The following is a 14,934-nucleotide window of genomic DNA, read 5'->3' as shown; positions in this document are numbered from 1 at the left end:
AAGAGAAATAAGCTTAATAAAACACAATTTACAAAATAAGAAATCTCAAAAAAGAACGAAAATAAATTAAAAAAAAGTAAATAAAAGAGAGGTTTTAAAAAGGAAAGAAAGAACCTAAAATATTTTTTAAATAAAAAAGAGGCAAGATAACGAATGAACAACTGAATCGACTCAGTTCAAAGAGTCAAATTGCTCGTGAACGACACATCACTAGTTCTGACCTTTTAAACATGTACCTGTGGTTCTCACTGTAACCCTGCAGACACTCATCTCATCTCATTATCTCTAGCCGCTTTATCCTGTTCTACAGGGTCGCAGGCGAGCTGGAGCCTATCCCAGCTGACTACGGGCGAAAGGCGGGGTACACCCTGGACAAGTCGCCAGGTCATCACAGGGCTGACACATAGACACAGACAACCATTCACACTCACATTCACACCTACGCTCAATTTAGAGTCACCAGTTAACCTAACCTGCATGTCTTTTGGACTGTGGGGGAAACCGGAGCACCCGGAGGAAACCCACACGGACACGGGGAGAACATGCAAACTCCACACAGAAAGGCCCTCGGCGGCAACGGGGCTCGAACCCGGACCTTCTTGCTGTGAGGCGATAGCGTTAACCACTACACCACCGTGCCGCCGGTTCTTGACATAATATGGATTACTACAGTTGTTGAACAGGGCTATTTACTGTATTTTTATTATTTACTCTTTACTGGTTGATAGTGTCAAATGCATTAAAAAGGCAAGAAATTCCATTTTTGACAAGACACACCTGTTAATTGAGAAGCATTCCAGGTGACTACCTCATGAAACTAATTCAGATAATGCCAATAGTGTGCAAAGCTGTTATCAAGGTAAATAGTGACGACTTTGAAGAATCTAAAAGATGAAACGTTGTTTTTTTAACACTTTTTTTGTTTACCATGTAATTCCATATGTTCCATATGTTATTTCATAGTTTTGATGACTTCAATATTGTTCTACCATGTAGGAAAAAAATTAAAAAATAAAAACATTGAATTTGGGGCGGCACAGTGGTGTAGTGGTTAGCGCTGTCGCCTCACAGCAAGAAGGTCCGGGTTCGAGCCTCGTGGCCGGCGAGGGCCTTTCTGTGCGGAGTTTGCATGTTCTCCCCGTGTCCGCGTGGGTTTCCTCCGGGTGCTCCGGTTTCCCCCACAGTCCAAAGACATGCAGGTTAGGTTAACTGGTGACTCTAAATTGAGCGTAGGTGTGAATGTGAGTGTGAATGGTTGTCTGTGTCTATGTGTCAGCCCTGTGATGACCTGGTGACTTGTCCAGGGTGTACCCCGCCTTTCGCCCATAGTCAGCTGGGATAGGCTCCAGCTTGCCTGCGACCCTGTAGAACAGGATAAAGCGGCTACAGATAATGAGATGAGATGAAAATTTTTTTTCCAATTTTTGAGTGAAAATGTTAAATATTTGTGTATAATTTTTATTTTAATCATCTTGGTTTTTTCCAAACCAGTGACATGACACACATCTCTGATGTAAACAGGATTAAAGCAGCCATAAGCAATCTCACACTGAATGACAGCAAAGCCGCTTATTGAACATGAAGTTTTATTTTGCAGAGCAGGTCGCCGTTTATGATATTACATTTTCTCACACACTCACTAAACCTGAGAGTTTGAAAAATTTCACCTGAGTTTCATAACCAGTTTATAAATATTAAGCATTAAAAATAACGTAAATCTATAGAAAAATATTTCTTTTTCATATCCTTGACATTTAAAGTGTAGCACAAATCTAAGGAAAATAAATAATCACAGTACAAACAATTGAACATTAAATATATATCTATATCTATATATGGCTTTGATTTCCTGTGTTGTATCAGTTCTGGTTAGGGACGATGGCTTTTCCATGATTTGAAGATTCTCAGGGTGAAGAACAACATCCTAAAGGTTCACTCCAGGAACGGGAAGCACTCTGTCTTTCTCTGGGACTTCAATGTCGTTTGCCGCTGCAAAGGAAAGAAACGAGTTTATGTTCGCGAGACTGGAGCTGGGTCTGGTAACATCTTTAACATAATGCGGGCGGCCATTTTGGAATCACTTTTATCTTTAAAGGAGTTTGCTCCCAAAATTTGAAGCAGGAAGTGATGTGGATGATAATAAAGCTTCTTTAAATTTAGGTGCGATGGTTGATTTTTAATTTTTTAATAGTAATCAGGAAAATATGTAAAAATGGTGAAAATAATAGCGATGCTTTGGCTTCAGGACAAGTGGCAAGAAACCCATTTGGAAAACTGTTACAGTCCGTCATGTTGCTGTGTTTACATATGCATCCTATCAGTCATTTTATAGACACTCCCCAATGCCCTTCACTCTGCCCACATCCCAGTCTGTTCAGGAAAACAAAAAATGAAAATATCGGTAAGTGCCCAGCGCAGCCAGATAATGATGAAAAATCCATGAAAATATGAAAAAGAAACACCGTTAAACCAGAATTAATACTGGCAAAACTTTTCCAAGATGGAGTCATTTATTACTGGTGATGAGGATGAAGCTGGACGCGGAATTAACAGCGTCGCTCCTGAACAGGTCTGTAAACACACTGTTTAATGCACTAGCTTGGTGCTACTAAATGAAACCATGAACTGAAGAGCTTCAATTAATGTTCATAACGTTCAAATATCAGAACGGGAAAAAATTGTGATCCCAAAGTGTGACTTTCTTTCTCTCACTGTGGTATGGGTGTTGATTTGAGCCAGATGGGCTGGTTTGAGTATTTCAGAAGCTGCTGATCTCCTGGGGTTTTCACACACAACAGTCTCTAGAGTTTACACAGAATGGTGCGGAAAACAAAAAACATCAACTGAGTGAGTGAGCGACAGTTCTGTGGGTGGAAACAAACGCCTTGTTGATAAGAGAGGGTCAAAGGGAAATGGACAGATTCGTGGGTTGAGCTTTTTTGCCAGGAAGGATATAGTAACTCATATAATCACTCTTTACAACCGTGGTGAGCAGAAAAGCATCTCAGCATGCAACAGAAAAATAGAACACATTGGGTTCCACTCCTGCAGCCAAGAACCGGGATCTTAGAATCAAGAACGTGTTCCTATTAAAGTGGCCAGGGAGTGTGTACATCGTTGTGTCTGAATTATAAAGATCTATATTTGTAGTGTTGAAATGAGTATGAACATTTATTAAAGAGTAAATATGATTATGATGATGATTTATCGTTAATCCAAAAATAATGTTATATTTACAATCTGATAATAGTGTAGCATAATACACATGAGAATATATAACGCATTGTATTTTTATTTTTTTTTTTGCACCTTTGGTGCTGTTTTAAGATGTTACCTTGCTGATGCCTGAGAGCTCATGACCCACTGGAGGTACTGCTTGGCAGCCATGCTGTCCAGCACCTTGTTGACATCACTGGTGAAGCTGCCATCCACGTGTCTCCTGCGTAACGCGTCCACACTCCTCGTCTGAACAGCACTGAGCATGAACACAACACCAGCATGGTCACGCTCAGGATGCTACGTAGCTTTACACATAGCACGTAGCAAACCAAGCCATATGCTATGTTCGTGATACAGTATAAAATGTCCGGAAAGCACCAGTGAGCTAGCATTTATTAGCACACAAATCAGGTTTCATGCTAATCCATTTTAAAGGGGAACAGAGGGCAATATATAGAGTAAATATAACAATAAAACACACACTGACGAACCTTATTCAAGACTTGCAAAAGTTTTTTGTTCTAAGGTTGGAAAGTTATAGTGTTTTGAAAGTAGCTCAAGCAAACTATTTCCGCAGTTTGAACAGCCCGCCATGATATTAATTTTATCCAATCAGAATGCACGTTCATTTTCTCTGCGTAACACTCATGACGTATGTATGTGCCCAGTTGTGTTGGCTCATTGAGGTTGGGAATAGCACGTGTGAATCGGAAAGCAGGATGAATTGTAAGTGATCGGCTACACAATGCCACAGTGTGTTGCTTTCGGGTGTAATAACAGGACCGATGGAAAGCATAACCATCCTCCAGACGTGTCTTTTCACTCGTTTCCGCTGAAAAACACCAAGCGAGTTCGAGATTTCTTCTCTTCTTTCGTCATCACCGGAGTCGAGAGTACCTCTCCTAGGTTCAAACTGGTACCCTTCTAAGCCATAGCCTGCTTGCAGTGTGTCTTGCGGGGTCTCTTCGTACGATTCGACAGAGCTGTCGCTTTCACTTGATGCGCCCGACGCCATGATTACACGCTTCTCTCCTAGTGCAGTGGGTAGGGCTGACGTCACGGTCTTTTAAAAATGGCGACCCTTGTGCGGTTTAGCGTACCGACTATTATATTTACAATTACCAAGATATTTCGTTGTTTTCTAGTACATAAATTTGATAGAATACTTAAGAATACGTTACTTTGTCACATCAGCAACCGTATATATTGCCCTTTCTTCCCCTTTAAAGAGAGTGCAGGAGAGTGTGTGTGTGTGTGTGTGTGTGCGCGTGCGCGCACATGAAACAAAGAATGAAAGCCAAATCATTAAAAAAATCATGTTGGTATGTTTTAGCATTAACGAGAAGTTCAGCTTTTGTAGCATTTGTGAACAAGCTGACTCTCCGCCATGCCAGGAGCAATTTTTGTAGCTTTCATTACTTGTATAATCGACATCATTCTCACATTCTCCCGCTAATTCTGAAACGTTTAGAACACGCGTCCTCTCAAATCTGAAATTTGTGCCTGCATATATGTGTGTGTGTGTGTGTGTGTGAGAGAGAGAGAGAGAGAGAGAGAGAGAGAGAGTGCAAGAGAGATAAGCAAGCTAAGACAATGAAAAATTCAATCTGTAACATTTCTGCATTGTTTTAGCATTAATAAAAAAAGTGTACCTATGCTACTGCTAATACGCTAATGTGTACTTCTGAACTGTAACGCCAAATGTCTACATCAATGCTAGAAATCCCTGAAGCGTTCATGCTAATGATACATGTAACTCTGCTAATCTAGATTAGCTAATAACTCAGCAGTAGCGTATTTGTGAATAACAGAAAAAGCGACACCCAGAAGGCAGATTACTAGCGTTCATGGCTAAGAATTGCACTAACAAGCATTTCTAGTGCGTGTGCGTGTGTGTGAGCGAGAGAGAGAGAGATAAGCAAGATAAGACAACGAAAAATTCAATCTGTAGCATTTCTGTATTGTTTTAGCATTCATAAAAAGTGTACCTATGCTACTGCGCTAATAGCTAATGTGTACTTCTGAACTGTAACAACAAATGTCTACACAAATCCTAGTGAGAAATCTCTGAAGCGTTCATGCTAATGATACACGTAACTCTGCTAATCTAGATTAGCTAATGACTCAGCAGTAGCGTATTTGTGAATAACAGAAAAAGCAACACTTATACCCCTTTTCCACCAAATCAGTTCCAGGGCTGGTTCGGGGCCAGTGCTGGTGCTGGTTCACAACTCGTTCAACTTGCGAACCAGCTGAGAACCAGTTTGCTTTTCCATCGCTCGCGGTGCTAAGGGAAGCCACGTCATTACGTCACTGTATACGTCAGTTACGTCGTTGTATACGTCACTACTTTTGCATAAACCTTAGCGCGAATATCGAAGCAAAAACAACACGGAAGAAGCAGCAGCAGCAACAACAACAATAATAATAATGGATGACTTCGCGTTTGTACAGCTGCTGCTTCTCGTCGCTTAAAAATGGCGATCTTTCGCGGTCTTGTTATTGTTGTCAGTCTTAACAACTTATACCCCCCCACTGACGTAAGCGGTTCTTTCCTCTGGCCCAGCAGAGAGTTGGTGCTAGCCTGGAACCGGTTTTTCTGGCCCCAGAGCCAGTTCTTTGTCAGTGGAAACAGAAAACCCGGTTCCAAACTAAGCACTGGCCCCGAACCAGCCCTGGAACTGCTTTGGTGGAAAAGGGGCACCAGAAGGCAGATTACTAGCGTTCATGGCTAAGAATTGCACTAACAAGCATTTCTAGTGTGCGTGTGTGTGTGAGCGAGAGAGAGAGATAAGCAAGCTAAGACAACGAAAAATTCAATCTGTAGCATTTCCATATTGTTTTAGCATTCATAAAAAAAGTGTACCTATGCTACTGCGCTAATAGCTAAGTGTACTTCCGAACTGTAACGCCAAATGTCTACATCAATACTAGTGAGAAATCCCTGAAGCGTTCATGCTAATGATACATGTAACTCTGCTAATTTAGATTAGCTAATAACTCAGCAGTAGCGTATTTGTGAATAACAGAAGAAGCTAACACACCCAGAAGGCAGATTACTAGCGTTCATGGCTAAGAATTGCACTAACAAGCATTTCTAGTGCGTGTGTGTGAGCGAGAGAGAGAGATAAGCAAGCTAAGACAACGAAAAATTCAATCTGTAGCATTTCTGCATTGTTTTAGCATTCATAAAAAGTGTACCTACGCTACTGCGCTAATAGCTAATGTGTACTTCTGAACTGTAACACCGAATGTCTACACAAATGCTAGTGAGAAATCCCTGAAGCGTTCATGCTAACGATGCACGTAACTCTGCTAATCTAGATTAGCTCATGACTCAGCAGTAGCATATTTGTGAATAACAGAAGAAGCGACACCCAGAAGGCAGATTACTAGCATTCATGGCTAACATTAACAAGCATTTCTAGCATGTGTGTGTCTGTGTGTTTGAAGCAGACGATCCTATTAGCGATCAAGTCTACTTAAGAGATCAGTAGCCTTTTTTGTTGCTGTTGTTAAACGTTATTTGTTAGCATTATCCCAAAATACAACTATGCTACTGTCTCTATGCTAACGTATATAGTCTGTATTTTTTTTTCTGGAAAGAATGTGTGTGTGTGTGTGAACAGAGCAACAGATTCCCAAAGCCCAGTCACCCAAAGAGCAGATTAGCAGCACTTCCACCTTGTTTTTTTTTTCAGTGTTATTAATGAGAAATGTAGCATGTTTCACCACAAAGCTCCCAAAGCCAAAGAGATGAGTAGCAGAGTTAATTCAGCATGATTTATTAGCATGGCCACTTCTTAGCAAGGGGTTAGGACAGGGTCATCAAAAAGAGACAAGGCCAAAGAAGAAAAAAAAAGCAAAATCAAAATGAAATGAGATATAAATGAAGCATAAGGGTTTATTTTGTTATAAATCTCTCCCTCTTGCTAACTATTAATATCTTTATCTGTTTCTCCGTAAGGCACAGTAGGTGAGGTTGCCATGGCGATGATGGTGATGGTGATGATGCCTACTCAGGTTGGGGCTGCCCGTTTTTCAGCCAGGTGATGAAGTCTTTAGCCGCCTGGTCCTGCAGGTATGAGCTGACGTCGCTGGTGTAGGTGCCATCAGCGTGGCGCCGCGCTGGGCCGCTGCCACCCACACACACAAAAAAAATCACCCTTTAGTGTCCATATCAATGCACATCTGGAGAGGATAAAAGCCTGGACGAAAGTGCTCGAGGTAAAAAGCAACTAAAGTGCAATGGAGCATGAGGACAGGAAGTGATTTAGGACGCAGCCGCTCAGTGATGTCTCCATTCACAATGCAGCTAATGAAGCGGGTTTGAGAAAAAACACCAACCATACGGTAGAACCACAAGTTCTAGATTGAACTTCTTTTTTTAAGAGTGTATGATAATTATCTGTTGAATTCTCAACTCTGATCGGTCAGAATTCAAGTGTCGATTCACGTTCGATACTTGGCAGCTCGGACAGGAGTTCCAGCTGTTATTCACCTGCAGAAGTTATTTATATATTTATATATCGTTATATATTTATATATTTATTTCCAGCTGCTCTTTTTATAACATTATATTTTCAAAGAATAACGAAAGTCTGGTGAGGGAACGAGTGTTTATAGCTGCTATAACGTAAGTGAGAACGGGAACTAACACGGAACATGTAACGGACATTACATGTAACTAGAAACGGATAAAAAAATTTATTGTTCTTTAATACACAGTAATGCTGTCATTGTCGGTCAACTGTTGTGAGGTAAGGGGGAGGTGATAATAAAGGAATCGATTTTGGAGTAACAGTAACTCCGCTTCATCACAGCACACTGTTGTTGATTATTTTCCCACAACAGCACGACCCTCGAGTATTTAATTCCTGGAGCACCGTGTAATATCATTAAATCCCTGTAAATCGCATGGTTTTGCAACACTAGCTATATTATGTCTTTTTAAAAAAAGCAAGAAAATAAAATTCAAATAAAATAACAAAATTCATGATGCATTTGTGACGTGCTCGATAAAATCAAGACTGTTTTTCATTTTTTAATTTCGTTATACATGACGGTTATAAATGTCATTTCTGGCTCAGCTCAAGGTTCCCAAACATGAAATTTGAAGCTGATATGCTTTAAAACGACGAATCATTTTATACATAATGGTTTCGAATCGAGAAAATTCACTTCTTTAGATCATAAATGTGTGGGGATTAATTTTACTGAGACACACAGATGCAGGTTTTAAGCACCCAGAGGCACATTGAGTCTGTTCTGATAAACGTCATTAACATACAGAAAAGAGCATATCGTATAGGTTTAAAAGGTGATTACATTCCAGTTATCACCACTGCATCCATGTGAAATAAACCTAAATGTTAAAGATATAATAACACACACGGATCCTCTGTTCTCACTCACCCGCTCCTCTTGGAGTTCATGAGCCACTGAACGAAGTCCTGCGCCCGCCGTGTCTCCAGGTATTTACTGTAGTCGTTCGAGAACGTTCCCTCTGAATGTCTCCTCGCCCGCATCATATCTTTCCTCTCATCCAGGAGACTCGAGTCTGTCTCTGAGCTGGAACCAAACGCAGTGCGAGACATCCTGAACTGTCGCATCGCGGTTTCAACGAATGCTTATTTCTTTACATTTTGCAAATTCGAATCAACCAAATTTGAGATCTCGTTATCAAATGAAAAAAAAAGTAGCTGCAGAGCACACACAACCGGACAGAGAAAATGTTCAGAGTACATTCGCTAACGCACAAATTTGTCTACGAATACTTCGGTATGTGTAAATGTCGAAACTTTTGGCGCAGTTAAACATTCACTAACCCACGAATCTGTCTACGAATACTTCGGTATGTTTAAACGTCGAAACTTTTTCTGCAGTGCGCCAAAAGTTTTGACATTTAAACATACCGAAGTATTCGTAGACAAATTTGTGGGTTAGCGAATGTTTAATAATCTTTTGCAATAGAATGCTCAGGTAAAACTTCCTACCTAGCTAATTTAACTAGCTAAATTACAGCTTCCTTTGACGTTCGAGATTGGTCACAAGTCCTATCAAAAGTCGGAATGAACGTTTAAAACCTATCCAAGAAACGTACTTGCATAATCGTACAAATATTCCATTTCAGACACCAAATTTCTCACGCAGGTGCCTTCGTTATAAACCCGCTCCACCGCCCAAAGGATGAAACAGTAACCGAAAAAATAACTCATTTTAACTTGTGTTAAAAGTATTTGACAGTATTCTGTAGAAATCCATCATATGATAAAAGTGTAACGTTGTTTAATACGATGTAGAAACGTTGAATTTCTCTAACACTTTATAGAGCAACTACTGCCAAAAAACCCCCCCTAACTCCTTAAAGTAAATATAAAGCAGTTTTTTTATTACCTTGTCCACGATGGAGTAGGCGGGGCCAGGTATTGTAATCAGTGCGGTTTGTTTGTGTGTCTGTCTGTTAACAATCTAGCGTCTAGACGGTTGCACCAATTGACTTCAAATTTTCAGGGTAGGTGGGCAATAGTCCTTTGATTACCTGATTAAATTTTGGGGGTAATCAGGTCAAGGTGAAGGTCAAGGTCACTGGAAAGGTCAACCTTTCGGTCAAAATAACATTTTCCATTATAACTCAAAAATGGCTGTCGATAGACAAATGTTTACTGTTATGAGCATATAGGAACTCCAATATGGCCTTTCATTTGGCACCATGGCCTTTGACCTTGAAAGGCCAAACTCAAGGTCACGGATTTTCAGAGGGCTGTAACTTGAAAACGGTTGATGGTAGACAAATATTTACCATTATCAACTTATAGGAAGCGCCATATGGGCTTTCATTCGGCACCATGATCTTTGAGCTTGAATGACTTTGAAAGGTCAAACTCAAGGTCACGGATTTTCATAGGACTATAACCTGACAGCTGATGATTGAGAAATATTACCATTATCAACATATACAGTAGGTATAAAATAAGTGCTGCTGGGCGAGGTTTGTTTTGCCTGGCCACACTTATGTTATTGTAATAAACAGCTTAATTAGTGAATTAATGTGTTAAAACCTGGAAAAGAAACTCTGCGAACATTATCGATTATGATATTTTATCTATAAATATACAGTACTGTGCAAAAGTCTTAGCCCCCTATTGTTTTCATACAAACTTTGTTATAGATTTCTATTTTACGACTTCTACATTCATGATCGAGTCAAAACATTAAACAAACATTTTAGAGTTCCAAACGTTCATTGTTGTTGTCGTCTTTCCAGCACAAAATGAAATGTTACAGAAGAAAAAAAAATGTTCGTAAATATCTGAGCAGTATATTCCATAAGAGAGCACTTTCTTTTCAGATTAAAAAAGAAAACATAATGAAGGCTACTTTTTTTTTTGGTGTAAAATGAAGAAGCGAGTGTGACAGTCAAAGTGTCCAGAAGAACTGTAGCTGGTTCTGTAAGACGCTCAGTAAAACCTACAGATCATTTCATTATAAAACTGCACTCACTGGACCTGAGACTACTGTTTTTATTTTGAAAACAAAGGAAAATTCGTCTCACACCAAATATTGACTTTGTTTCGTTTATTATGGCTTACTGATTACTGTTTATGGTATTTTTTAATGTTGAAACATTTCATTATTTTTAAAGCTTGTTTTTCACGCTAAGTGTTTAAAAAGAATTTAAACAAATTTTCATTAAAACCTTCTTTTAATATTGAATCCGTCCAGGAAACTGGTTTAAATGTGTCGATACTGGGGAGGGTTTTATCGTGTTTTGTCCTTCTGCTGGTTTCATTCTGTTTGAAGTCAGTCAGTGCGTTTACATGCACATCCAAATCGAGCTACTGTCGGTAATCGAGCTAAGGGTCCCAGCAGGGGTGCCAGAGAAATCCAATCCTACATGCACACAAGGAAATCGAGCTATTGTGTGAGGTACATTGTGCACCCGAGCCACAGGTGGCGCTACACGCCCCATCGTGTTGGTACACTTCCGGTTGTCATCATGAAGAAGAGCTATTCAAGAGTATAAACAAAGTTATCAGTTCCGTGTTCACAAGAAGAACGACGACGAGGACAGCAACATCGAGAGATGTTGTTCCTCCTGACCTCTTCTGCTGCTCGCTACTACTACTGTTGTCATGCCGACCGAGGCTGTTGTGTTTCCCGCTTGTGGTCTCGTCACTCGTCACTTCCGGAAGGGGCAGTGCTGAAATAAGTAGCTCGACTACGTAGCTCGATAGGGTTTACATGCACTAAGTAGCTCGGCTACAATCGCATAATCTAGGTCGCGTAGCTCGATTACGAGAAATCCAGTTCGGTTCGATTTCAGCCGAGCTAAGGTGTTTCCATGGCATTTAGAACTTCGATTTCAGTCGAGCTACGGCAGAAATTCGATTTTCTCTATGTGCATGTAAACGGACTCAGTGTTTAATATTACATGACTTCACTGAGTTTAAACATGAACTCGGTTCAAATAAAAACACGATTGTCATTAAATCTTTTATCAGATCTGATTCACTTATGAAGATCTAAAATATATACTGTATGTATATGTTTATTTAATTATATGAAAGAAAATCAGTTTGCTTTGCTACTTTAACTCATATGTGTTCCGCAAACACATTAAAAATGAATGATTAAGCCTGGAAATGCTTTCAAAGTTCACGTTTTAATATTCAGTTCTTCATTTCGAATCCTGAGCAAGTATTTAATCCGACTATAAATTGCTTCTAAACTCATATTTCTCACCCTTATCTTAAAATCCGAGTCAATGTCCACATCTTTTACAGAATCGAATCTGATTCATTTCACTTTGATTCAGACTCCGTTACGTCAGATTTGGACGCACTGCTCAAAGTGTTTTTGTTAATCAGTGTAATAGACTATAAACTATACAGTGTGGTGAAATTCTCTAACTAGGATTGAAGAACATTTTGGAATAAAAAGATTCAGAGATTTAAACATTTGAGCTACTTGTTTAACGAGGGTCGTTTAATTCATATTTTGGGGTTTTTTTTCTACTTGATGACACTGATCTCCTGCTCTTCACGTCTGCTGAGAATAAATCCAAGTAAATTAGCTTTCTTGAAATAAAGTCTTTATTTTTCTGATTCAGATTAATTTGATTCTGACTCTGACTCTTTTGACTCTTCTGTCTGTGAGGTATCTGTGTCTCACCTGGTCGTGTCGTCTTGTAGCGGGAGCTCCAGGCTGCTCTGGACGAGGACAATGAGCAGGACAAGACCAGCGCTGAAGTGTGTACCTTTCATCTTGGACACCTAACACACACACACACACACACACACACACACACACACTGGAGACCTTATTGATTTCCAAGCCCACTGCCAAGTTCCAAGTTCTCCTCTTCTTCATGTGTGTGTGTGTGTGTGTGTGTGTGTGTGTGAAGTCCTCATTACTCACCGGTGTGCAGACAAGCCTGTGTGTGCGTATGTGTAAGCTCCGTGGTCTCCTTTCTTGCTTTCTGTTCTGACTTTTCTTCTCTCTGCCTCCTTTTATAGTGGTATCAGACAACCCCCTTCATTCACCCACACACACACACACACACACACACCCCATACGTGCAGTGATGCACGCTCTGAGCTCATTCATTAGTCCCAATCCATTACCCTGCTCTTAGCCGTCGAACCGAGGCCCGTGTCTATGTTTGCTTAAAACAGGAAGAGAGGACGTGTCTCTCTGAGGTGTCGGAAAGCATCCTGGCAAATAAAGAGAGTGAAAAAAACAACCAAGTGCTCTTGTACACAATCACCTGCTGGCTGTGAGCACCAATTAGGCCTCATTGGCCTTTTTGCCCTGAAGACACCGAGCCTGGAATCCTGTAAATCACCGAAAGTCGATTCGATTCATTTGTATCATAACATTTTATCACAATATCGTATCGGAAAGACGTCTCTCTCTCCGCCGTGTTTCTATAAACATTTGCAGACTGCTGATTGTAAATGTGTCTAATATAAGGAGCGACACACGAAAACTGTCCTTACACAGCTTCTTCCTGAATGAATAGTGATCAAATTTGTTTGAAAAATAAGTCTTATCGCAATATATCACAGAATCGATTATCGTCACAGGCCTAAGTCTGTTTTCTCATTTTATTCCTTTCATATTTATGTTTTCATATAACTGTAATTACTACAGATAGCAAACGTAAAATTAAAACAAATACAAAATGCATTCATGTTATTCTGAGTTATTCATTGAACATACTGTACGTGTGAAATTTTACACCACAGCCCTGTTTACACAAACCTTTCATGCTTACTGTCTTAATCCTGTACAACAGAATATTCACATACAAGCGCACAGCTTTATTAATATCAATATACACATAAGCCATGGCCTAATGGTTAGAGAAGCAGCACTGGGACCAAAAGGTCACTGGTTTGATTCCCTGGACCAGCAGGAATGGCTGAAGTGCCCTTGAGCAAGGCACCAAACCCCCGACTGCTCCTCAGGGTGTGTTGCATGTCGCTCTGGATAAGAGCGTCTGCTAAATGCCTGTAATGTAATGTAACACAGACACATGAACATAAACCTGTGATTTTGCAGCTGCACTACTTGCTTAGAAAGCGAATAAACACCTTCTGACCAATCAGAATCCACTATTGTGCTATAAACACCCATATTGAGCTATAAACACCCATACTGTGCTATAAACACCCATATTGAGCTATAAACACCCATACTGTGCTATAAACACCCATACTGTGCTATAAACACCCATATTGTGCTATAAACATTGAGCTATAAACACCCATACTGAGCTATAGAACACCCATAGTGTGCTATAAGCACCCATATTTTGCTATAAACACCCATATTGAGCTATAAACACCCATACTGTGCTATAAACACCCATATTGAGCTATAAACACCCATATTGAGCTATAGTACACCCATACGGTGCTATAAACACCCATATTGAGCTATAAACATTGAGCTATAAACACCCATGAGCTATAAACACCCATATTGAGCTATAGAACACCCATACTGTGCTATAAACACCCATATTGTGCTATAAACACCCATATTGAGCTATAAACACCCATACTGTGCTATAAGCACCCATATTGTGCTATAACACCCATACTGTGGTATAAACACCCATACTGTGGTATAAACACCCATATTGAGCTATAAACACCCATATTGTGCTATAAACACCCATATTGAGCTATAAACACCCATACTGTGGTATAAACACCCATATTGTGGTATAAACACCCACATTGAGCTATAAACACCCACATTGAGCTATAAACACCCATATTGAGCTATAAACACCCATATTGTGCTATAACACCCATACTGTGGTATAAACACCCATATTTTGCTATAAACACCCATATTGAGCTATAAACACCCATACTGTGCTATAAACACCCATATTGAGCTATAAACACCCATATTGAGCTATAGTACACCCATACTGTGCTATAAACACCCATATTGAGCTATAAAACATTGAGCTATAAACACCCATGAGCTATAAACACCCATATTGAGCTATAGAACACCCATACTGTGCTATAAACACCCATATTGTGCTATAAACACCCATATTGAGCTATAAACACCCATACTGTGCTATAAGCACCCATATTGTGCTATAACACCCATACTGTGGTATAAACACCCATATTGAGCTATAAACACCCATATTGAGCTATAAACACCCATATTGTGCTATAAACA

General features: G+C 39.9%; 1 protein-coding gene across 1 annotated transcript; it reads right to left on the bottom strand.

Moving 5' to 3' along the window:
- Window positions 1-1,889: 1,889 nt before the first annotated feature.
- On the bottom strand, window positions 1,890-12,485 carry gcga (glucagon a). The gene is made up of 5 exons (XM_060912031.1): window positions 12,394-12,485; window positions 8,635-8,790; window positions 7,239-7,355; window positions 3,335-3,475; window positions 1,890-1,989 (listed from the first exon to the last, which is right to left on the bottom strand). Exons 1-5 carry the CDS (start codon window positions 12,483-12,485, stop codon window positions 1,974-1,976), a joined length of 522 nt encoding a protein of 173 aa, XP_060768014.1. The 3' UTR covers window positions 1,890-1,973.
- Window positions 12,486-14,934: the final 2,449 nt, after the last annotated feature.

Source organism: Neoarius graeffei, chromosome 27 (genome assembly GCF_027579695.1).
Source record: "Neoarius graeffei isolate fNeoGra1 chromosome 27, fNeoGra1.pri, whole genome shotgun sequence".
Classification (NCBI taxonomy): Eukaryota; Metazoa; Chordata; class Actinopteri; order Siluriformes; family Ariidae; genus Neoarius; species Neoarius graeffei.
The sequence above is the reverse complement of the archived record's forward strand: the minus strand, read 5'-3'. Positions and strand labels throughout refer to the sequence as shown.

What these genes read in the sequence shown, in the direction of transcription:
- gcga (XM_060912031.1), bottom strand. Translation starts at nt 12,485, where the DNA reads ATGAAAGGTACACACTTCAGCGCTGGTCTTGTCCTGCTCATTGTCCTC. An exon ending in CTACAAGACGACACGACCAG is followed by an intron (nt 8,791 to 12,393) that starts GTGAGACACAGA and finishes GTTTGGTTCCAG; the next exon opens with CTCAGAGACAGACTCGAGTC. An exon ending in AACGGGCAGCCCCAACCTGA is followed by an intron (nt 3,476 to 7,238) that starts GTAGGCATCATC and finishes GTTCATGCTCAG; the next exon opens with TGCTGTTCAGACGAGGAGTG.